This window comes from Hyla sarda, chromosome 2 (assembly GCF_029499605.1).
Source record: "Hyla sarda isolate aHylSar1 chromosome 2, aHylSar1.hap1, whole genome shotgun sequence".
Lineage (NCBI taxonomy): Eukaryota > Metazoa > Chordata > Amphibia > Anura > Hylidae > Hyla > Hyla sarda.
In genome coordinates, this window is record NC_079190.1 from 282500066 (window position 1) to 282525595 (window position 25530).

General features: G+C 44.5%; 1 protein-coding gene across 7 annotated transcripts in view; it reads left to right on the top strand.

Moving 5' to 3' along the window:
• Positions 1–2680: 2680 nt before the first annotated feature.
• The window catches only part of L3MBTL3 (L3MBTL histone methyl-lysine binding protein 3), an 84569-nt gene continuing 61719 nt past the window's right edge, over positions 2681–25530 (top strand). Inside the window, exons 1-12 of one of the 7 annotated variants that reach the window (XM_056557255.1) lie at positions 2681–3087; positions 12225–12329; positions 12444–12570; positions 12655–12712; positions 14559–14724; positions 15358–15412; positions 16826–16935; positions 17777–17881; positions 19323–19458; positions 21754–21845; positions 21984–22147; positions 22592–22668. In XM_056557255.1, the coding sequence (XP_056413230.1) occupies positions 12240–12329; positions 12444–12570; positions 12655–12712; positions 14559–14724; positions 15358–15412; positions 16826–16935; positions 17777–17881; positions 19323–19458; positions 21754–21845; positions 21984–22147; positions 22592–22668 (1180 nt within the window). In that variant the 5' untranslated portion in view covers positions 2681–3087; positions 12225–12239. The other 6 variants (XM_056557259.1, XM_056557260.1, XM_056557261.1 and 3 more) reach the window with 6 other exon arrangements.

A 25530-nucleotide genomic window follows, 5' to 3' on the forward strand; every position in this document is an offset into this window, starting at 1 on the left:
GTTAAAACGCTGACTGAATGTCATTTTGAATACTTTGGGGGGCGTAGTTTTTATAATGGGGTCATTTATGGGGTATTTCTAATATGAAGACCCTTCAAATCCACTTCAAACCTGAACTGGTCCCTGAAAAATACAGAGTTTGAAAATTGTGAAAAATCGGAAAATTGCTGCTGACCGTTGAAGCCCTCTGGTGTCTTCCAAAAGTAAAAACACGTCAATTTTATGATGCAAACATAAAGTAGACATATTGTATATGTGAACCAAAAAAAATGTATTCGTAATATCCATTTTCCTTACAAGCAGAAAGCTTCAAAGTTAGAAAAATGCAAAATTTTCTAATTTTTCATCAAATTTACGGATTTTTCACCAAGAAAGGATGCAAGTATCGACAAAAATTTACCATTATGTTAAAGTAGAATATGTCACGAAAAACAATCTCTGAATCAGAATGATAACTAAAAGCATTCCAGAGTTATTAATGTTTAAAGTTACAGTGGTCAGATGTGCAAAAAACGCTCCGGTCCTTAAGGCCAAAATGGGCTCCGTCCTGAAGGGGTTAAAGGAAAAGGCTGTGTGCGATTGGCTGCAGATGAGGGCATGGGTAGGGGCATGGTCTAAGCTATGGGCTCTAACCTCAGATTTTTTGCAGACCAAGCAATGCCCCTGGTTCACACAGAATTCAGGTTGGAATATTCATTTGTGGATCCATGCCCTTTTTTTACTTTCTATTCCATCAATGCTTATTTTGGGCAAGGATCTATAGTTGAAATATGGCAAAAATAAAATAGTAACAAAGGAGACAAGTGCACTCACCACTTCATATGCTTCTTCTTTATTTACGAAATCATTCGATAAACAGGGACATCGGTGCAGGGGGATACAACGACGCGGTGTTGCCCGCTGAACACCGCGTCGTTGTATCCCCCTGAACCGATGTCCCTGTTTATCGAATGATTTCGTAAATAAAGAAGAAGCATATGAAGTGGTGAGTGCACTTGTCTCCTTTGTTACTATCGAATTTACAGTGGCTATTCTTTCTGACAAGTATAGCACCATCTATATGCAACAATTGACAAGCTGCTATTATGTGTCTATTTGGGATTCATGTTATAAGTGTGTGAAGCAGTAGTGCCAGGTCGCTTGTTTTCTCTTTTTATCTCATGGCAAAAATAAAGGTCCCATTGATTTATGGGCTTTTACTACCGGATTCTGGCAGAGGATTAAACTTGTTCAATCTTCCAGAATTCGGATCCCTGGCAGAAATTCCGACACAAATTTTCCTTTGTGTGAAGACAATTGGACAAGCGGATAAAACATTAAAGTCAATAGGAGTGTAATGCACGGCAGAGTTCCTTGCTAATTCTACCTTGATTTTCCAATGTGAACAAGCCCAAGTGCATAAACTGGAAAGAAAAATGCAGTGTAAATAAACTAGCTTGTCCTGCTTCCATTATATAAAGGAGCAGAGCCTGCTTCATACCCAGAGGGTCCCAGTTGCTATTAGCTGCCATCCTGGCTGCTAATAGCAACTGGGACCCTCTGGGTATGAAGCGCAGCTAATGCCAAACGTTGCTGATCGGGCCGATATCAGTCATAAACCCTTTAGGCGCCATGATCAAAGTTGATCAAGATGTCTAAAACGGGAAAGTAACATTGGCAGTTAGCTAAGATAGCTGATCGGAACCACAGTGACTAAATCAAGAGGTCCCGATCAGCGAGAGGATGGGTAGAGGGTCCCTACCTGCTTTTGGCTTGTCCAGTCGGTGTTCCCTTACTGTAGGCAGCTTCAGCAGGCTGTAGTAATGGAATGCCGATAACACTGATCAATTCTGTGCTACGGGACAGCATTGTTCAGTGTATGCATTGTTCAGTTATAGTCCCCTATGGGGACTAAAAAATTGTGAATAAAATGTAACAAAACAATCGTTAAAGGATAAGTCTCATGCTCAAAAACTTTGGATAGGGGCTAAGTTTTAGATCGCTGGGGCCCCCAGCTATCTCCTGTTTGGAGTCCCCATGCGCTAGCATAGGAGCGCGTCATGACCCCCACCCGAAGCGGAGGCCGCCTCGCCCCCTCAATATAGTTCTATGGGAGAGTCGTTCGGCAATATTCGTCTCTCCTATAGAACTATATGGAGGGGGCGTGGACACCTCCATTTTGGGAGGGGGTCGTGACGGGCTCCTGTGCTAGCGCACAGGGGGCTCCAAACAGGAGATCCCGGGGGCCCCAGTGCTCAGAGCCCCCCCGCGATCCTTCGGATAAGGGATACGTTTTAAAGCATGAGACTTATCCTTTAATAAATATGAATAATCCCATCCCCTGTATCACCCCATTTTTACTCCTTTTCAATATTTATTTTTAATAAAATGACAAAAATGGACAAGTGAGGAAAAAAATTCATAAAAAGTTTTATCAAAACAAAAATGGTAGAAACTACAGATCACAACTCATTTTCGTACAAAAAGTATTTTTTTAAAGTAGTAAAATAAAATAAAACCTACATAAATTGGGTATTGTTGTAATTGTATGGACCTACAGAATAAAGAGAACGTGTCATTTTTAACAAAAAAATACACTGCGTAGAAACAGAAACCCTCAAAACGGGGTTTTCAAAATGGGGTCTTGTTTTTTCAATTTTACCTCACACATATTTTTTTTTTCCGTAGATTTAGTGGTAAAATGATTGATGTCATCACAAAGTTCAATTGGTGGAGCAAAAAACCATGAGTCTGAAGGTTTTAAACTGAAAGAGTTGCGGCTATCAGAAAGTGAAGAGGGAAACATGAAAATTATATTAAAAAGAAAAAGGAGGCTTTTAGAGGGTTAAAAGTTCTTTGCAGTGTCATTTAGGGGCCACAGACTGTTCCCCGCACTCTCCATAGAGCCACCGGTAAACACAGGTACCGGGAGCTCACACACCGAGGAACGGCCCAGCTGATGAGGAAGCGAGGGCTACAGAGTGGTTGCCTTGGAAATAAGAGCCTGGTGGGCGGGGCGCCAGCTAGCTCCGCCCGTTGACGCCATCTTATGGTGGAAGAGGCGGCCCCGGGACAGGAGTGGTGAGGAGTGATGCCCAGCAAAGTGAAAGGGGAGTTTTGCTTTATATTCAGAAGAAATAAGAATAAGCATTTACGGGCGCGGGCAGCAGGTTAAAGAGTTTTGCTTATAGCAAACGAGTTGTTTGTGCAGGAGAGCGGAGCCGCGAGCTGCGCTGTGACATAGCGGCGGACATGTCACACTGTGTGTCCCGAGCGCTGTTCTGCCCGGTAGAGGTGATGGAGAACGACTAACGTGCTGCTCTACGGGACTGCAGTAATGTATAGAAGGGCACTATTACACTACTGCAACTCCGGGGCTACATCTTCCCACCTGAGGGAATGTGTGCGCTCTAGTGGGCAGTAGTGGTTACTGCAGCCTAAGAGCTATTTACCTTTAGCTCTTATATAAGGCGCATAGGGAAACTTTAGATCGCTCTGGTAGGGCCTGTCTTATGCATATGTATTTGCTTTTGTAGGAAATCTATTGTCTGTAGGCAGCATTCTATGGTTGGGGACAGGATGACTAGTAGTGGAAGTTCACTCCTCCTGCAAAACTCCCATCATGGGGATTTATTACTGATTTACAGGCTTCTGGACAAAAAATGTCCGCCTTATTAGCAAGTTTACGTTGCTCAGCCAACATAAGCATGCAGTGCTTGGCATAAGGGAGGGGTGGATTATAGCTGAATTGTACAGTAAAGCGGGCAACAGGGCATCAGCTGGTATGTCAGATTTATTTGGTGGTGGCTCCTCTTAACCCCTTAAGGACGCAGGGTTTTTCCGTTTTTGCATTTTCATTTTTTCCTCATCACCTTCTAAAAATCATAACGCTTTCAATTTTGCACATAAAATTCCATATGACGGCTTATTTTTTGCGCCACCAATTCTACTTTGCAGTGACATTAGTCATTTTACCAAAAAATCCACGGCGAAACGGAAAAAAAAAAATTCATTGTGCTACAAAATTGAAGAAAAAATTTCATTTTGTAATTTTGGGGGCTTCCATTTCTATGCAGTGCATTTTTTGGTCAAAATGACACCTTATCTTTATTCTGTAGGTCCATACGGTTAAAATGATCCCCTACTTATATGGGTTTGATTTTGTCGCACTTCTGAAAAAAATCATAACTACATGCAGGAAAATGTATACATTTAAAATTGTCATCTTCTGACCCCTGTAACTTTTTTCCGCAAACGGGCTGGTATGAGGGCTCATTTTTTGCACCGTGTTCTGAAGTTTTATCAGTACCATTTTTGTGTTGATCGGACTTTTTGATCGCTTTTTATTCATTTTTTTTATTATATAAAAAGTTACTAAAAATACGCTATTTTGGACTTTGGAATTTTTTTGTGCGTACGCCATTAACCGTGCGGTTTAATTAATGATATAATTTTATAGTTCGGACATTTACGCACGCGGCAATACCACATATGTTAATTTTTATTTACACAATTTTTTTTATGGGAAAAGGGGGGTGATTCCAACTTTTATTAGGGAAGGGGTTAAATGACCTTTTGTTAACTTTTTTTTTTTACTTTTTTTTTTTTTTGCAGTGCTATAGGTCCCATAGGGAGTTATAGCACTGCACACACTGATCTCCTATGCTGATCCCTGCAAAGCCATAGCTTTGCACGGATCAGTGAGATAGGGGCTTGATTGCTCAAGCCTGTAGCTCAGACTTGGAGCAATCAATCGACGATCGGACGCCGCAGAAACAAGTAAGGAGACCTCCGCCTGCGTCCCAGCTGATCGGAACATTGCGATTTTATCACGATGTCCCGATCAGCCCGACTGAGCTGCCGGGAAGCGTTTACTTTCGTTTTCAGACGCGGCGGTCAACTTTGATCGCCGCGTCTGAAGGGTTAACAGCGCGCGGCACAACGATCGGTGCCGCACGCTGTTAGCCCAGGGTCCCGGCTATCGTTAGCAGCCGGGACCAACCCGGTGTGATGCGGGGTCACGGCGTGACCCCGTTTTTCACATCGGGACCGGGCTCAGGGCGTACAGGTACGCCCTGAGTGCTTAAGAGGTTAATAATGCTGGCTAATCTATCACCAGCAGGATGAGGCCCCTTTCACACTGCCATTGCTCCCCTTCAAGAACGGACGTTTAAGTACTTTTTTTTTTTTTTTGTGTGTGACTTTAATGGCCATTCTCGGGACTGGGAGCAACGGGCAACAATGGGTCCCGACTGCTCCCATTTACTATTATGGGGGCCATTGGGTGCACCCACATAAGTCCATGCTCAGCTGAGTGCCATGTACCAGTTCCATTCATAGCCAAAACCAGGAGTGGAACCAACACAGAAAGAAACTAGAAAGATTTGCACCAATCAGAGCTCAGCTGTGATTTTTCAAGGGCAGAATACAAAATAAAAACTGAACTGTGATTGGTTGCTATGGGCAACAAAGACTTGTTCTTTTAGACTGCTTTTACTGATGTCCCCCAATGTGTGGCAATTATTTCATTGGATATTATCACCACTGCAAGTTGAAAACTAAAATGTACTTTCTCGGTCGGCTCAATTGTGGGACACACAGACCGTGGGTATATCTTGCTGACACTAGGCAACAAAAGAAGTCTGCTCCTCCTGGCAGGATATACCGAATACCTAAAAACCTAAGCTAATCAGTTTTAGCTTAGTGTCAATAGGAGGCAGACACAGGTCTGGAGTTCTCCAGACCTGGTCTTCTGTGTTTTTTTTTTTTCTTTTTCTATTTTCTATCTAGGGCCTGTAATTAGGTTCTTCTTTCCTTTTCAGTTTTTTTTAGATGGGGGTTCAGGAGCATTGCACTACCTGTTCCCCCATATGCGGCTAAGGGGCACAGGGCATAGAGCTCCGTTAACCCCCCCCCATGACTAGCGCTTGGGGCTACACGTTGGATCCGGTTCCCCCTATATGCCCTGCTTGTCCCGCTGTCTCAGCCTGATATGATGTAGGTGAACATAGCTGGCTGAAGACATCTTAGGTGAGTATAGCTGCATGCAGGGTGAGTATATTCCACTACCCCCCAATTCCCCTACCCTCCCTCCTTTCCTCATTTTCCCTATCCCTCTCTGGGCCTTTGGGGGACTGTTTCAGTCTTTATTGGGGCTGGGGATATTGATCTGGCAGGGCTCTCTATCTGCACCGTTGGGGCTCGGGAATCGCGGGGAAGCTTCCCTCCCACTCCCCTTCTCACTCCCCGGTACTTCCTGGCTGCAGCAGCCTGTGATTTTTCTTTCTTCTGTGTGCTGACCGCAGCCCCTGTCAGCAGGGACGCGGTTGCGCGGCCGGCCACATTTTTACTATCACTTTCGCCCGCTTCTCAGGCAGTGCGCATGGCAGGTGGGAGATTACTTGAGTCCACGGCCTGGTCTGAGACTTAGCCCCACCCCCTCCCTGTATTCGGGCGTGCTGGCGGGGCTCCCACCCTACTCCTGCTACCAGCCTGTAGTCTTCTTGCTCGCGCACGAGGGGTCACTGATGCGCCTATCAGCTGGGTGCACGTGCTTTGGGGGGGGGTCATCTGCTGTACTCCTCCCTCTCCTCCTCCAATGGGTGGTGTGGAGGTCACTTCTTGGGTCTGTGCAGCTCACACCTCCCCTTCCATCCTCTGCTCTGCGGAAACATCTGACTTCAGCAGCTGCCTGCCTCTTCAGCTCTGGTCTCAGGACAGCTACAGCCTGCTTTTCAGCTCCATCTGCAGGACACAGGACCTGGGTGAGATTGCTCCATTTTATTTGCTGTCTCCCTGTTTACTAGCTCTTCTGTCCAACCCCAGACCCGATCCTCCTCCCAGACAGGCGGCCGCAGCCCTAGTCACCTACTACTCTTGTGTGGGCTGCAAGACTAAAATGCCTGGTGGTTCCACTGAATCCACCTGTTCCACCACGTGCACCATTCCTTCTGTACCTACTTCTCAGGATGCCCCCTGGAATGCGCGTTATCCGCCTCCCTTCCAGAGTGGGTTTCCTCCCTTTCCCAGTTGATCTCCGATCTGGCTAGGGTCTCCAGGACAGTGGTTTCGACCTTGGAATGGTCTTCCCTGTGCTCTTCCCCCAGGGAGTCACGCTCAGTTTCTCCTTACCCCCACTTCCAGCGCTCTCACAAGCGCCCAAAAGTGCTTTCTTCAGGCTCTTCCCCTGAGCCATGCAATCAGGATAGACACTCTTCCCGTAGATCTCATTCCTCTTCCCCAGCTCATTGACAGCGCCCCCGCTCTAGGGGCCGCTCCCCCGAGGATCATCCCAGGTCTCCGACTCACCGTTCCTGGTCCAATACGACTCAGTCTAAGGCAGCCTCCGCACGCTCCCACTCTCCAGGGGAATTGGCGTATGACGTGTCGGACACCACCTCTGATCAAGAGGAACACTGCCGTGTCTGAAATGGTGGACAGTTTGGTGTCAGCCATCAGTGACACGTTTAATCTAGAGGACCCAAGAACTTCGGATCCTGATCCAGAAGTTTCTTTTTGCCGCTCTCTTCATTTCCCCTCAAGGATTTCAGATCTCATGCTGAATTTGATGCCTTGCTAGACGCGGCTTGAAGCATCCGGACAAGTGGTTTCAAGGGACCAAGAAGATCCAAGCTCAGTTTCCCTTCCCTCAGGATCTAATTTCTAAGTGGACTACTCTGTATCTGGCGGATGCAGCGTCCTTTAAGGATCCGGCAGACAAGAAGATTGAGAACTTGTCGAAGTTTGCCTTTGAAGCGGCAGGTTTGTCCTTGTTACGTCCCTTCGCTTCCACCTGGGTATCCAAGGCCGTCTTGAAAAAATCTGAGTTGCCCTTTTCGGGTTCTTGGCTTTTTGGGAAACTGCTAGATGAGATCATATCTTAAGCTACTGGAGGTAAAAGCTCTCTGCTGCCGCAGAACAAACCCTGCTGCTCCGACCCCCGTCAGAAGACCACTTCCTTTCGTTCCTTTGCATCGGGTCTTCCCAAGCACTCAAAGCTTCAAGGCACACTTCCTTCAAGGCACGTCCTTCCTGGAAACAAGACAACCATGCTGGCGGTTTCTTAGCCAAGTCCGGTAACCGTAAACCTCCCTCTTCCTGAAGGGATGCCCCCACCCATATCATCTTGCTTGGGAGGACGTCTGTCTCTTTTTTTCGGGACATTTGGCTAGCGCAGGTTCAGGACTCCTGGGTTTGGGACGTCATATCCGATGGTTACCGGATAGAGTTCGCTTCTTTTCCCTGGGACCGGTTCTTCGATCCCGTTCTCCTCGTTCCCCTTCTTTGGCGGCTGCCTTTCAGGTCGCTTTTGACTACCCTCCTTGCTCAGGGGGTGATTGTTCCAGTTCCTCAGGGTTCTACTCAAATCTGTTTGTAGTCCCCAAGAAAGGGGGCTCTGCTCGCCCCATTCTGGACCTCAAGTTGTAGCTACGCTACTTTCGCATAGAGTACCTCTGCTCGGTGGTGGCGTCCATGGATCAAGGGGAGTTTCTTTCCTCAGTAGATATCTGGGACTCCTATCTGCACATCCCCATTTTTCCCACCCATCAGCGATTCCTCCGCTTCGCTGTTCTGCTTGGCCTGGCCACTGCTCCCAGGGTTTTCACCAAAGTCATGGCAGCGGAGATTGCCATTCTTTGGGCTCGGGGGGATCTCGAGCCTCCCTTACCTTGAAGATCTTCTGATTAAAGCTCCGTCTCTGTCCCAAAACTCGCAGAACCTTCATTTCACTGTGCAGTCTCTGTCTGCCTTCGTTTGGGTGTCAACCGGGAAAAGTCCCACCTTTTCGACACAGCAGCTGCCCGTGGTGTTCATCTTCCGCAGGACAAGTGGCGCTCCCTGTCGGAGGGTGTCTGTCAACTACGGCACCCCTTTCCTGTTCCGATTCACTTGTGCATGGAGGTGCTGGGCCGGATGGTGGCGGCAATGGAGGCGGTTCCTTTAGCCCAGTTCCGCTGTCTCCCTCTCCAGCTGGCCATCTTGACCGGGTGGGACAAGTTGCTGTCCACTTTGGATTGCCGTATTCTTCTGCCCCCCCTCCGTTCGTCGGTCTCTTCTGTGGTGGCTCCACTCTCCCCTCCTTCTCTAGGGGCAGTCGTTTCTTCCCCTCCACTGGCAGGTCGTCACGACCAATGCGAGTGTCCTTTTGGTTGGGGAGGTGTGTTTCGGGACCTGACGGTTCAGGGTCGCTGGTCCTTTCAGGAGGCTCGCCTCCCCATCAATCTTCTGGAGATCCGTGCCATTTTTTTTTTTTTTGCCTCCTCCATGGGTCGTCCCATTCGAGTCCAATCGGACAACCCCATGGTGGTGGCTTACATCAATCGCCAGGGTGGCACGTGCAGCCGCTAAGCGATTAAGGAGGTCTCCAAATTCTGCTCTGGGCCGACACTCAAGTGCCTACTCTCTCCGCGATTCACATTCCAGGCGTGGAGAATTGGGATGTGGATTTTCTCAACTGCTCCACTGCGGATCCAGGAGAGTGGTCTCTCCATCCGGAGGCATTCGCGCAGATCTGCGCTCTTTGGGGGACCCCGGACGTGGATCTCTTCATGTCTCACCACAACAGACAGGTTCCCTGCTTGTCACGCTACCCTCTGGCATGCCCATAATTCCATGGTCATCCTTCAGTCTTCCCTACCTCTTTCCCCCTCTGCCTCTCCTGTCTAGGGTTCTGAGGAAACTCCAAGGCGGAGGGCGTTCCCGCCATTCTGATGGCCCCAGACTAGCCCAGATGCGTGTGGTATGCCGTCGTACCTCTGTGTCTTCCGGTTTGCCCTGATCTGCTCTCCCAGTGTCCTCTCGGCCACCCCATTTACTGTCGCTGCTTCTGACGGTGTGGTGGTTGAAACTGCTGTTCTAAGGGCTCGGGGGTTTTCTTCCGGGGTGATTCGCACCATGCTGTGGGCTCGTAAGCCTTCCTCTGCTAGGATTTACCAACGCACTTGATGGGCGTTGGTGTGAGGCTCAGTCCGTCTCTCCGGTTATCTTTTCCTTTCCGCGCCTCCTTGCCTTCTTGCAATTTGGTCTGGATCAGCGTTTGGCGCTCGGCTCCTTTAAAGGTCAAGTTTCGCTCTTTCTATTCTCTTTCAACTGCCGTTGGCTTCCAACCCTCACGTCCACACCTTCCTTGAGGGAAGCTGTGCTTGAACCTCTTCAGGACGCTTCCCTTTGCGTTCTTTCCTGGACGGTCGCCTTCCCCATCGCCATTACCTCCTTTAGGGAGATCTCTGAGCTGGCGGATCTCTCTTGTTGCTCTCTCTTCTTGGTCCTTCACCAGGACAAGGTTGTTTTTTGGCTGCCTCCCTCCTTCTTTCCCAAGGTGGTCTTTTCACGTGAATGAGGAGATCGTTCTTCCTTCCTTCCTTCTGTCCGGCTCTATCCAACGCTAAGGAGTGTTCCCTTCATTGTCTGGATGTGGTTCCCACTGTCCGGATCTATCTTTCAGTCACCTCCTCTTTCCGGCAGGGTGGTGCTTTCTTTGTGATTCCAAGGCGACCATTTCACAGTGGATCTTTTCCACCATCTTGGAATTGTACCATCGTAAGGGGAAGGTCCCACCCTTTCGAGTGACTGCGCATTCCAGACGTTCTGTTGGGGCTTCCTGGGCGCTACGCAATAGGGCTTCAGCCTTGCAAGTCTGCAAGGCGGCCACTTGGTCATCTTTGCACGCCTTCTCCAGATTCTACCAGGTGCACACTTTTGTGTCCGCTGAATCCAGTTTGGGTCGCAAAGTGTTGCAGGTGGTAGTGGCCTCTGCCTGATTCTGTTTTGGGTACTTTTCCCACCCCAGGGTCTGCTCTGGTACGTCACACGGTCTCTGTGTCCCCCAATAGAGCCGACCGAGCAAAGTTGATTTTCCTTTTTTTTTTTTTTTTTTTTTTTTTTTTTTTTTTTTTTTATGCTTACCGTAAAATCTCTTTCTCGGAGGATCCATTGGGGGGACACAGCACCCACCCCTTTTGTTTTGGTTACTATGGTTCGGGTTTTTCTGTCTGAGAAGTTGTGTTCTGTTCTTTTTTTGTCTGGTTCCCTCGGACACCTGCTGGGTTCCTTTTCTGTCTGTCCTATCCTACTGCTTTGGGACTAAACTGATTAACTCAGTCAGTAGGCGGGGTATATCTTGCCAGGAGGGGCCGACTTATTTTTGTATGCCTAGTGTCAGCCTCCTAGTGGCAGCAAGATATAACCACGGTCTCTGTCCCCCAATGGATCCTCCGAGAGAGATTTTACGGTAAGCATAAAAAATCTACTTTTTGCCAGATCATGTGTAGCTTTTTGCTAACTGCGTAAAAATGCTTTAGTGCATATGCAACATGTCATGCACTGATTATAAGCAAAAACAAGCACTAAATACAATGATAAATGTCCCCCATAGTCTTTGGATTCTGGCAGTTGCTATGTACATATACTGTACTTCCACCGAATCCTTTTCACTGATTCATGCAGACAGTTTATTTTAAAAATTTAATCATGTCATGCTTCAATGCATGCTGCATTATGGAGGACATAGATATGTTTCTCAGGGAGAGGCATACCTCACAGAGGCAGTGTATGAAGTATGGACTTGTGGCTTTATTATTTTGCCTTTACATAGGACTGCAACATCTGAGAACAGAACCATTTTTGCTTCAATTATGACAGTAAGTGCAGCCATATTGGTTGTTCCACTTTAGCTACCTTTTTAAAATCTAAGGGTAAGTCTGGGTTCACACTATGGATTCCCCAGCTGGAAATATTCCAGCCAGAGATTCTGAGGGCACATGGCACCAACTCAGTTGGCGCCAGGACCTTGTGAACATTGCCAGTCCCCATAGAGGGCTATGTATTCCGCCAAAAGAATGATCAAGTTCATTCTTTCGGAAGATGAATTTAAGTGGATAAAGCTCAACCACTAAAATTCCATAATGTGCACTGTGCAGCAGAATTTCATTGGCAGCAATGGGACTCTGCTGTATCAGAATTTTCAAGAGGATGTCCGCTTGGAAATTCTGTAGTGTAAACCTAGCCGAAAAGATCCACTTTTTATTGATCGAATAACAAAACACAAGGTCATCTAATTCTGAGAAACAAACTTTAAAGGTACAGCCAATATGGCAATCTTTTATACTGAAAATATGATCACCAGTGGTACCAGTATAGTTACCCTGCACTTTGTTGCATCTACAGGAAACTACTTCTATTTCAGTAATGTTTTAGTATTGTGTGTAACTTTTTTTGTAGATTGTATAATAGATTTGTCTGTCTTCAGGTGGTAAAGGGAGATGTCTCAGGGATCTTCTTCAGACTTTGACCTAATGAATGCTCTGGATTGGAGTAACGGCATTGCTACCCTTCCTGGAAGTCAAATACAGGTCAGAACCTATTAAACCTTCTATGACCCACCTTTTTAACATTTTTCCCTTACTTTTCCTACTGTATTTTGAATGACAAAGCTCTAGTTTCTCTTGGTTGGTTTTTGTTTCTAGTTCCGACTCAGTGAGTTTGGTACTCTGGAAATCATTACAGATTCTGACAATACCTTGGGCTCTTCCTCCAGTATCCAAAACACAGAGAAATCTTTTCAGAGATCCACCAGTACTGTCCCTGAACAAGGTATGGATGATTATGTTCATGTGCCAAAATTGCTTCCTAGAAAGTTCATGATAAAATATTAACTGTTTACTTTAATTTATACAGAAATAAAAAGTGAAGAAAAACCTGATAACATGGAGAAAAAGGAAACTGTAGATGATGAGTAAGTTTGTGGATTAAATTAGTTCACAACATGAGACTTTTTCACTCCTATCCCTGGCTGCACGATTCTCTAAATATACACATTTAGGGTAGGGTCACACGGAGCGCATCAGCAGCATATTTCATGATGCGGATGCGCTGATGGCAGTCACAAGAGCGAGGTTCCCTGCTGCGGCTGGGTAGCTCTGTGTCCGCTCAAAGCGGCGGACACAGGCACTGTTTCTTCAGTGGGAAATCTGCCCAATGAGCGGACACACAGAACTACCCAGCCGCAGCAGGGAGCTCGCTCTTTTGACTGCTGCCAGTGAAATACACTGCGGATGCATAGTATTAAAAACTTTCCAAGACACAGTTAAGTAGTCACGGGGGATGCTCTCTACCCAACCAGCCCTGTCAGACGTGTCGCTCCATATATACAGATAAAATAATTTGTGCGGACCGCTTCTCCGTGACTACCCGGGTTTGGAGGCTTTTTTTAAACTGATATTTCTGAAACAATTTGTATTAAAAAAATTATTAAAATATTAAGATAATAAAAAAATATTAGAGGTCACTATCCTGTTAAATCATGCACAACTCCTTTTGCTGATGCTCTGGTGTTCCCTGTTGGTTTTTACTTTCCTACTGGTCTCAGTGGTCATGTGCCATACATACTGGCATCACAGCTGTAGCCAACAACAGGCCTTAACAGTAATGTGGATGTATGGATCGCCATCACTGAAGGAAAAGTAACAGAGCCCAATGAAAATATGCAAGAGACCCTCTCTTCCCCCTAATCTGATATTGTTGACCTGTCCTGAGTTACTGGAAATCCTCTTTTGGGTCTATTCATACATACAATATACTGCGCATATTTGATGTTCAGGATTTGAAGCTGCAGGTTTTAATGTAAACTAAATAACTGAACACAGCTTCAAATCTTCAGCATTAAATCCTGTACATCAAATATAAGTAGTATGAATACACCCATGGGGTAATACTTCAGTCTGATACTGCTTCATACTAAAGGAAATTTTACAGCTCATTGTATGCTTCTAGACAAGACGAGTGACAGACAATATGGTCTCCAACATAGCTTCCAACACATTAATCAACTTTCAAGATTCTTGAATGGCTAATGCACCTAGTTGGGGTAGGGTCACAAGAAGCGCATCCACAGTATATTTTTAAAGGGGTTATCTGGTGGGAGTTGGGGATTTTCAAAACTATGCTCATTGTGTGGAATAAAAAAAACTCTGCTTACCTCCAGCACTCCCATGATGCCTCTGAGTAACCTGCTCTGGTCCCCTCAGGCAATTCTTTCTGAGCTGCAGCATGACTGTTGGGCACAGGAAGCACCCCAGCCCAATGTATCATACTGCTGCTCAGTGAATTGCTGCTGAAACGGGATATTGCTGCAGCCAGCAATTCGCTGAGCATCAGTATGACACATTGGGCCCGGGTGCTTCCCAGATCCAACCTTTCATGCTACAGCTCAGGAAGACTATTGCATCAGTAGATCGGAGCAGGACACCGGAGGCATTGTGGAAGTGCTGGAGGTAAGTAGCAGTTAATTCTATACCATTATTATATAACACATAATGGGCATATGAACTCCCCCTTCCCGTCGGATAACTCCTTTTAAAGCAATTTTTCCCCATCATAAATATTTATGCTAAAAAAAAGAATTTTTGGCAGAAATGCTTGATCCTGAGAACTGGTGGGTCTCTAATCTTGTCAGAGACATGTGTATGCATGGGTGGTCATTTTATGAATTTCTGTGGTAAATGCAGTACCTCGCTTTGCTTTACTATAAAAGTCCTTAAAAGGATAAGCTTTACTATTAAATGATCTCTTGTTTGTTTCAGTACAAAAAAAGAGTCTTTACAAGTTCAGTCAGTTATGCCAACTCCATCAACTGGGCCTACAGGTCCTGTACCCAGCACAGAGAACGAGCGACCTCAGAGGTTGCGGAAGAAGAGAAAACTTTTAATGGATTCAGGTGATGAGGAAGATGTCATTGAGGAGGATGAGGTAAAAAGCAAAATCCATATGACACAACCATCAAGGGGGTGTTCATGACTCTAAAACATTATGACAATCTTCTTGGCCCTCCTCTTTTGTGTCAACACAGTCTTGTAAAGTGATTTGTTTCATTTGGTCCCCATTATCCACAGGAAAAAGTTGTCAGCCTTTTACTCTAAAGGCCTTGAAATAATATTTTACATGATCAATTGTGAATTCAATTGTATTCCATCTACAGCTTCCAGTAACTACATCAGCATTAAATGCTTTATTATTATCAAAGCAAAAATAAACAAACATCTGGTGGCAAACAGGCCACACAAAGAGAAATCCAGACATGATAAAAGAAGGGAGAAATCATGGGGATTGAGAAAGATTTAACATACAGGAATCCCAACTGAGGAAGGTCAAAAAGAAGACATGGTGCTAACTGAGAGTGCATGGAGCCAGCAAACATTTAAGACCGCTGGGTACCAATGATGAAGTTGTGCAGGGACGCGGTACCAATGGGAAATAATTTTATAATTGATTTTCTGTGCTTTATTGGCTATGAACGACATGTATAAAAAATGAAAACACCTCTGCCACTGAGTTGGGGCAAACTGTTCTATGTACTTTTTTAACATGTCATTTCTTTATTAGGATAGAATCAAAGGGCACCATAGAAGAGGAAAAGCTGTCAAGCAAGTAAAAACAGGTAGATAGGCATGTGAAGTGCAAAATGTATCTTCCTTCCTTGTATACGCAGTTTTTTCCCTTTTAATTAAATATTGTTTAAAATTTCATAACATAAAAATTACAACAGCTTCCAACCTTTTATTCATTCTCTTTTTAACCCCTTCATGACCCAGTGATTTTTTTATTTATTGAGTAATTTTTTTTCTTTGCTCACGTTTTTTTTGCTCCTCGCAGTCTAAGACCAATTTACTTTTTTTTTTTTTTTTAATCCACTGACAAGGTCGTATGAGGGCTTCTTTTTTGTGGGACAAGTTGTATGTATTACGGAAGCAGAAAAAAAATGGAATTGCGTAATTTTTTTTCAGGGTTTGCAATACGGTAAATCTGACATGCTAACTTTATTCTATGTGTCAGGCCAACAAAGTGGAACCCAAGAAACTTGTATAATCTGAGATCTAGGAGGCAATCGTGTGGGGAGACCACTCTGGAAAACTAAAAGCTGACACTAAATGGAGCAAATTTGTGACTCTCCCTCCTAAAACTGCATGCAAGAAAGTACCTTTTAAGGAAGGGTCACAAGTGCCGCATTTTGTTGTTGCACATTTTTCTACCCATTAAAGTCAATAGATAGCAAAATCAGCTGTGTATTTTGATACTCATTGACTTCAATGGGTAAGAAAATGCACAGCAGCAAAATACGGCACGTGATCCTACCCTTACGGTCTATTCGCACGTACAGTATCCAACGCAGGATTTGATGAGTATGATACTGTGTTCAGTCATTTTGTTTAAATTTAAATCTGCAGCATAGAATCCTGCACAGGATACTGTACATGTGAATAAACTCTTATTTGGCTTAAGACCCCATTTAAACAATCTCTCTGGTGTATAATTATTCTATTTAGGCATTTACATTGTACTAATGCGTCTATGACATTAACAATCGTGGCTATAATGAATTATTATACCTCTTCACAATTTGTGAGCAGGAAAGAGAACCAATTCCTCTTACATTTCTCAAAGACTCTGTGGAAGATTTATCAAACCTTGTGCAGAGGAATGGTGGAGCAGTTGCCCATAGCAACCAATCAGATTGCTTGTTAAATTTTTCAGAGGCCTTTTTAAAAATAAAAGCTGGAATCTGGTTGCTATAGGGACTGTCGGACTGTCTCTGTGTACAAACATTGCTATCTTTCCCTTTCTATCGCTGTTTAAAAGTTTGACAAAAGAATAGAAAGTAACTCGCATCATCTGGTATCTGGGGGGGGGGGGGGGGGGGGTTCAGGTACCAAATTGACCTTTACCTCTGTACAGCATAAAATTCAGATTATTAAAAGCACTATGGAGGGTAGGCTAGTTTTATTCTTGTTGTTTGCTTTAGAGTAATAATTCTTATTTGAATAGCATACATTTTTTGTTTTTACTTAATAAGCATCTTCACAAAAGAAGAAGCTATGGAACTGGGTTTCATACCTGGAAGAGGAGAAGATGCCAGCTGCGCCACTTAAGCTCTTCAAAGAGGTATCTTTTGTAGAACTAAAGGTTAGCTAACCATGATTTGTAATCAAATGTATGGGAGTCCAAAAGATATGAAACAGAAAAAATATCCAATACTCCATCCATTAAATGGGCGCTGTCAGATCCAAAAATATTTTACATGTTGTTACTGATGAAAAGTAAAGACCTTTTGTAATATGGTTGTTTAAAATTTTAATATTTATCAAAGAAAATGGCTCCTAAAAATCCCACCACTAGGGGTCCCCATACCTACTGGGACACTAATCAGTCCTGCAGCAGCATCAGGCTTGTCCATGAGTCATGGACAAGAGATGACTCATGGACAAGGCTGCATAAGCTGAGACACCTATCGCCTCCCACCATCACAAAGGAGGGACACCCCCCCCCCCCCTTTTCCCTGAGAGGATTTCTAACACTGTGAGTTAACAAAAATAGTTTTTTTTTTTTATAGTAAATAAAGGTGAGAGGCAAAAAAAATCTTGATGTACATGGTCAGGATAAGGTATTGATCTATATATATTCATTATATAATTTTTTTTTTTTTTTTGTGGTATCTGATAGGTATGCTTTAAGATTCCATCTTTATTTGGAACAGGACATAAGTGTCAAGATCTCGTGGATCTTAAGACACTTATTTTGTTAGCCATTCCAAATAAAGGAGTAGTACTGGAGGTTTTCTGTTGCACTCAAATTATATTATATTGGTTTGGGATTCTTCTTCTTACTGTCTTTGCTATCTGTAATCAGTATCTAGACTTTTAATTTTGTCTGTGTAGCGAAAAGCTGAAATCTTTCCTAAATTACAAGGGTTTCTGGTTGTTTTTTTTAGGACTTTCTAACTTTTGTTTTTGTTTTTTGCATTCAGCATCAGTCTTTTCCCCAGTCACGAAATAACTTTAAAGTGGGGTTAAAGCTTGAAGGAATAGATCCAGAACATCCATCCTTGTACTGTGTACTGACTGTTGTAGAGGTGAGAGCCACTAAGTTTAGCTGCCAACCAATTGTGTTGTCTAGTGCATTAATAATGTGAGCAAGTTGCAGTAATTAGGACCTAACTTGTTGCGGTCCCTAAGAAATGAGCTGTATCAGAGAATGTTGGTTGCAAAACTGGACACTGTTAAAGGGGTACTCCTTTTTTAAAACTTTATGAATTTTTTTAAATCAACTGGTGCCAGAAAGTTAAACAGATGTGTAAATTACTTCTATAAAAAAATCTTAATCTTTCCAGTACTTATTAGTTGCTGAATACTACAGAGGAAATTCTTTTCTTTTTGGAACAAAGTGCTTTCTGCTGACATCACGAGCACAGTGTTCTCTGCTGACATCTCTGTCCATTTTAGGAAATCTCCAGAGCAGCATATGTTTGCTATGGGGATTTTCTCCTACTCTAGACAGTTCTTAAAATGGACAGAGATGTCAGCAGAGAGCACTGTGCTCGTGATGTCAGCAGAGAGTCCTGTGTTCCAAAAAGAAAATAATTTCTTCTGTAGTAGTCAGCAGCTAATAAGTACTGGAAGGATTAAAGGGGCACTCCGGTGAAAACCTTTTTTCTTTTAAATCAACTGGTGGCAGAAAGTTAAACATATTTGTAAATTACTTCTATTAAAAATCTTAATTCTTCCTGTACTTATTAGCTGCTGAATACTACAGAGGAAATTCTTTTCTTTTTGGAATGCTCTCTGATGACATCACGAGCACAGTTCTCTCTGCTGACGTTATTATAATAATAATAATAATAATAACGCTTTATTTATTGTTGTCCTTAGTGGGATTTGAACCCAAGTCCCCAGCACTGCAAGGCAGCAGTGCTAACCACTGAGCCACCATGCTGCCCTTAGCATACATCTGCTATGCATGGTTGGTAAAATGGACAGAGATGTCAGCAGAGAGCACTGTGCTCGTGATGTCATCAGTGTTCCAAAAAGAAAGGAATTTCCTCTGTAGCATTCAGCAGCTAATAAGTACTGGAAGGATTAATATTTTTTAATAGAAGTAATTTACAAATATGTTTAACTTTCTGCCACCAATTTATTTAAAAGAAAAAAGGTTTTCACCGGAGTACCCCTTTAAGATTTTTTAATAGTAGTAGTTTACAAATCTGTTTAACTTTCTGGCACCAGTTGATTTAAAAAAAAAAAAAAAATTCCACCGGAGTACCCCTTTAAAATAAACATATATTGGGGGAGATTTATTTAAACCTGTCCAGAAGAAAAGTTGCCCATAGCAACCAATAAGATCGCTTCATTTTTCGGAGGCCTTTTCAAAAATAAAAAAAAGCAATCTGGTTTCTATGGGTAACTCAGCATCTTTTCCACTAAACAGGTTTTGATAAATTCCCTCCCCTCCCCCCTTGTCTTTTTCATCTCTGTTTCGGCTTAGTAGAAATATCCATAACGTTTTATTTCTTAAAGGTTCAAGGCTACCGAATTAGACTTCATTTTGATGGATATCCTGACTACTATGATTTTTGGGTTAATGCTGACTCTTTGGATATACATCCCGTTGGATGGTGTGAAAAAACTGGACATAAGCTTATGCTCCCAAAAGGTAACTGACTGCAACATTTTGTTTTTAAGTGAATAGGTCTTCTATCCTAAATTGTCACTTCCCTTGATGTTATCTGTAACATATTTGTAAATCACTTAATTTACCAAAAATGATAGGAAAAAAAGCTCTAAAATCTTGGCCACTAGGTGTCTCACTTCACTGCAATCTGCTATTAACTGCCTTTTGTTAGGCTCAGTCCATATTTAGTAACAGACCAAGACACAACTCCTGAAGTGGGAATGGGGCTTAGAAACATAGAATGTGTCAGCAGATCTGCTAATCTGCTCAATATTCTGAATACTATCATTAGTCCTTGTCCCTACCTTATATGAAGGATAGCCTTATACCTATCTCCATCTTATATGAAGGATAGGTTTATACCTATCCCATGCATACTTACACTCCTTCACTGTATTTGCAGCTACCACTTCTGCAGGCAGGCTATTCCATGCATCCACTACTCTCTCATTAAAGTAATACTTCCTGATATTACTTTTAAACCTTTGCCCCCCTAATTTAAAACTATATTCTCTTGTAGTAGTTTTTCTTCTTTTAAATATACTTTCCTCCTTTTATAGTGTTGATCCCCTTTTTATGTATTTAAAAGTCTCTATCATATGCTCTGTCAAGTCTTTCTTCCAAGCTATACATGTAAAGGTCCTTTTAACCTTTCCTGATCAGTTTTATCCTGCAACTCATGTACAGTGGTCATCCGACATACGATGGCCCCGACACGATCGTTTCAACATATGATGGCCTCTCAGAGGCCATCGTTTGTTGAATGCGGGCATCAACATATGATGCTTCTGTGTGTCGGGGCCATCGCAAAAACGGCTATCCAGCAGCGCTGACTGCTTCAGCTGTTTATTGTGCACCATGTGTCCCGCTCAATTATACTTGCATGTCCCCGCCGCTCCTCTGTCACCGTCATCACGTCACCGCTCACGCCGCCCCGTTGTCCAATAGGGGCGATATGATGACTGCGACAGCGCAGGGCAGCGGTGACGTAGTGATATGGCAGCAGAGGAGCGGTGAACTGACAGGCCGGAGCGGCGGGGATGTGAGTATCATTGAGCCTCCATGTACTGCATCCCTCAACATACGATGGTTTCAAAATATGATGGTCCGCCTGGAGCTAATTACCATCGTATGTTGAGGGGCAACTGTGCTCGTTTAGTAGCTCTTATCTGAACTCTCTCCAAAATAGCTAGTGCTATGTGCAGAACAATGGAAAAGTAAGCCTTGGCTGTGTACCTGTAATCTGTAATTCTGTCTCCATCCCCAAGTGGATGGAGACCTGCCCCTGAAAGGTAAGTCAAGTCTTTTCACTCTGCAGTTCAGTGCATGGTAATATATTCCTTGCTTGGCACCTGCTTTTTCTTTCATTTCTACTTGCACAGCATCCAGTAAACCCAGTGCATCAGTAACATTTTTCCCTTAACATGTCATCTATAGTAGTATAGTAAATAATTTCCCAGCATAGTGCCAGCTTGTTCAGTCAAGTGCACTTTCACCAGCACTGTGTCACGATATAGCAGGTAGGACTAAGGTGCTGTAATTCGTCAGACTACTAAGGCAAAGGAAGCGCCTGTTTGTGTACTGCTAGCAAACAACCAAGAGCTTGAAATGAAGAGAATGAGAAATGGCTATGCATCACTCTGAGGGGAGTCTTACTGCTTCATATGCAGCTTTTTCCTAATTATGAGCTGCTACAAAAATGAATGCTGTGCTGGACTCCTGCCATGATAACAACCATTGGCAGTAGAAAAGATTTTGGCACCTTGTCTTGCTTATAAAGTATTTGTATTCCTTAGCATTGTCTAAAAGACCTCTACACTGCTTTTTTATGTTTGTCTTACATGAGAATAGTAGTGACCATGCTCTGTAAGAGTATATTTACTCAGAACTGAAAGCTGCAGATTTTCTTTAACCTTAAAGGGGTACTCCACCCCTAGACATCTTATCCCCTATCCAAAGGATAGGGGATAAGATGTCTGATCGCGGGGGTCCCACCCCTGGGGACCCCCGCAATATTGCATGCGGCACCCACCTGTTTCTTGTCCGGAAGTGCTGGAGGGTCCCCGCGATCAGACATCTAATCCCGTATCCTTTGGATAGGGGATAAGATGTCTAGGGGTGGAGTACCCCTTTAATAGGGAAGTCACAATCTTCAGCTTTTCAGTCCTGCGTGAACATGCCTTAATCCCTATTATTCTGTTACTTACACACTGTGTATGTTTTGGCTATGTTTTTTGTATTTTTAATTATTCAGTGATCTTTACATTGCATTTCTAGGTTACAAAGATGGAGAGTTTAGCTGGCCTACATACCTGAAACATTGTAAAGCTCAGGCGGCTCCCAAAACATTCTTTAAAAGTTACAACACGGTGAGAAGGCAAAGTTGATACAGTCTTAAACACTTACCTTATTTCAACCATTAATGTGTTCATTGTATCTTTCTTAGCATCTGATTGTCACATCAGTCATATTCTTTTTCTATTCTATTTGTTTTCTTTCACATACAGCCTGTTACTCCATCTGGGTTCCGGGTTGGCATGAAATTGGAAGCTGTGGATCGTAAGAATCCTTCCTTGCTCTGTGTGGCTACAGTTTCAGATATTGTGGAAAACAGATTGCTCATTCACTTTGACAACTGGGATCACAGTTATGATTACTGGTACTGTTCATGGCATGTTAATTTTCTTTCTCTTAGCAAATATTTTCATAATTTAATGCAATGAGATCTTAACTAATTCTCTTTTCAGAGCTTTGTCATGGATATAGTGTGTGTACATGGTACAAATTGCTGTTAAGTAAACTGAATATTTCATAATTAACTTTTTATACCAAACCTGTAACCATGAGAGGAATGCGATACATCTAGAAGAAAGTTTTACCATTATTACAGACAGGGATTCTTTACTGTAAGAGCAGTGAGACTATGGAACTCTCTGCCACAGGATGTTGTGCTGGTTAATACATGCTGAACAAGCTCAAGAGAGGCCTAGATGCCTTCCTTGATAAATAAATATAATACAAGCTATGGTTACTAGATTTCTGGAATTGGGGCAAAAAACTGTTTTTTACTGTAAAAAAATTCTATTTTCAATATACTTTGATTGTTCGTTCCCAGGTGTGATGCTAGCAGTCCATACATAAGACCAGTTGGGCACTGTCAGGAGGCTGATATTTCTCTGACTCCTCCCCCAGGTAATGAATTTATTAATATTTTTAGTATTGCACGAAAGAAATTAAAGAGCATAGTTGGCAAAAATGTAGATCATTTTTAATAATACTTTCACTGCCAGACCTTTGAAAATATTGAAGATATACAGTCATGGGCGTCTGTAAGGAAATATTCAGTAAAATAAACTCTTTTCAGCTCCATTGGGGGACACAGCATGGGTATTTGCTGCTGCCACAAGGAGGCTGACACTAGGCAACAAAAGAAAGTCAGCCCCTCCCAGCAGGATATACCCCACCTACAGACTCTGAGCTATCAGTTTTAACTTGGTGTCCATAGGAGGCAGACACAGACCTGGTCTCTTATTTTCCTAATTTTTAGCTTAGGGACGTGTATGTAGATTATTTTTCTCCCTTTTCTTTATTTCTCTCTTTTTAGGTGGAGGTTCAGGAGCATAGCGCTCACTGTTCCCCCATTTGCGAAGAAGGGGTACAGGCATCGAGTTATGCACGGTCAACCCCTTCTCGCCACCAGTCAGCGCCTGGGGTTGCACCTTTGGGTCCGGGTCCCCCTACCTACCCTTTTGTCTCAGCCCGGCATGATGCAGGTGTATAATAGCTGGCTGACGACTTCAGTAGGTACGTTTTCCGGGGTCAAGGTAAGTATTTCCTTCTCCATCCCCCCCCCCCCCCCCCCCCTCTTTTTTTTTTTCTAGGAATCTATCTTTTTTTCAGGATTCTCAACCTCTGTAGTCCCTCCAGACCCGTTTTGGGCCCACTCCTTTTTTATTCATTCTGGGGACAGTTTCTGCTCGGCCATCCTGATGCAGAGGGGAGGGCATTGTGACTGTGTTTTTTCACTGGAGCATTTTCATAGCCCTACACTCCGACTACTGCACTATGCGCGCACGGCCGGCATTTACTTTGGCTTCGGCCACCTCCACAAGTGAGACGACTGGAGCGCCGGGGGTCTGTTTCTCAGTCGGCTGCGCAGCATGCGCATGGCCGGCGTTTTTTCTTCTTCTCTCTGGCAGCATTCCAGGTAAAGCGACTGGAGCACAGGGGGTCTTTAATTGGGAGGGTCTTTCTCTCTCTCTCTTCAATCTATCTATCTATCTTCAATCTATCTATCTATCTCTAATCTCTCTCTCTATCTCTATAGCTCTCATCTCTATAGCTCTCATCTCACAAAATAAGAAGGCTCCTTCCTTTAAGGCCTGTCCCTCCTGGAAGTCTGATAACTGTTCCAGTCATTTTGCGGCCAAGTCGGGCACCCGCATCGAGTTTGCTTCCCTTCCAAGGGTCGCTTTTTTTCGATCCTTGCTCTCCTTCCTTGGCAGTGGCTTTTTGGATTGCGCTTCGGACCTTTCTCGCTCAAGGAGTAATTGTCCCAGTTCCTCCCAAGGAGCGTTTTTCGAGGTTGTATTCCAACCTGTTCGTTGTCCCCCAAAAAGGGGGTTCCGTCCACCCGATCCTGGATCTAAAGCTCCTCAATCGCCACCTACTTCTGTGTAATTTCCATATGGAGTCTCTCTGTTTGGTGGCTTCCATGGATCAAGGGAGTTTCTTTCCTCGGTGGATATCCGAGATGCTTACCTTCACATCCCAATTTTTCCGGCGCATCAGTACTATCTCCGTTTCGCAGTTCCGGAGGGACATTTTCAGTTTGTGGCCCTTCCTTTTGGCCTGGCCACGGCCCCAAGGGTCTTCACCAAGATCCTGGTGGCAGTGATCACCATCCTGCGAGCCCGGGGTGTGTCCGTGATCCCCTACCTGGACGACCTCCTGGTCTAAGCTCCAACAAGAGCCCAGAATCAGGAGAGTCTCCGTCTCTGATCTATTTGGGACCAGTTCGACACGGCGAATTCCCGGATTCTGCTCCCGCCGGACAAGCGCCGCGCTCTGTCATCAGGAGTTCAAGTCTCCGCTATCCTTCGATGGCAGGATTATTCTTGTCCAGTCCTTCCTGTGGTGGCTTCAGTCTCCTCTTTTTCGACAGGGGCGAACTTTTCTGCCCCTCCACTGGCAGGTCGTCACGACGGATGCCAGTCTCGGTGGTTGGGAGGGGGGTTGGAAGTCTTCAGGGATCGGACGGTCCAGGCCCGTTGGTCCTCCCAGGAAGCTCTCCTCCCCGTAAACATCATGGAACTTCGGGCAATTTACCTTTGCCTCCTCCATTGGGAGCACCTTCTCCATGACCATCCTGTTCGTGTCCAGTCGGACAACTCCACAGCTGTGGCACATGTCAATTGCCAGGGCGGCACTCGCAGTCTCGCTGCGATGGCCGAGGTCTCAAGGATCCTTATTTGGACGGAACTCAGGGTTTCCTCCATCTCGGCGATTCACATTCCGGGGGTGGAAAAATGGGAGGCAAACTTCCTCAGCCGCTCTTTGGCCGATCCCGGCAAGTGGTCTCTTCATCCAGAAGTGTTTGCAGAGATCTGCAACCTCTTTTGGCACTCCGGACGTAGACCTCTTCGCGTCCTGCCACAACCAGAAAGTTCCTAGCTTTGTCACGAAGCCCCAAGATCCTCTAGCCATAGACGTCAGAGTAATCCCCTTGTCGCACTTTGTCCTCCCTTACGTCTTCCCTGAGGAAGCTCAAAGCGGAGGGCATCCCCGCCATTTTCTTGGCTCCGGACTGGCCCAGGCAATCGTGGTACGCCAACGTTGTTTGCCTAGTGGATGACGTCCCACTCTTCGAGTCCTGCCACAACCAGAAAGTTCCTCGCTTTGTCGCGAAGCTCCGAGATCCTCTGGCCCTAGCCATAGAGGCCCAAGTAATCCCCTGGTCGCACTTCTTCCTCCCTTATATCTTCCCTGAGGAATCTCAAAGTGGAGGGCATCCCCGCCATTTTCGTGGCTCTGAACTGGCCCAGGGATCGTGGT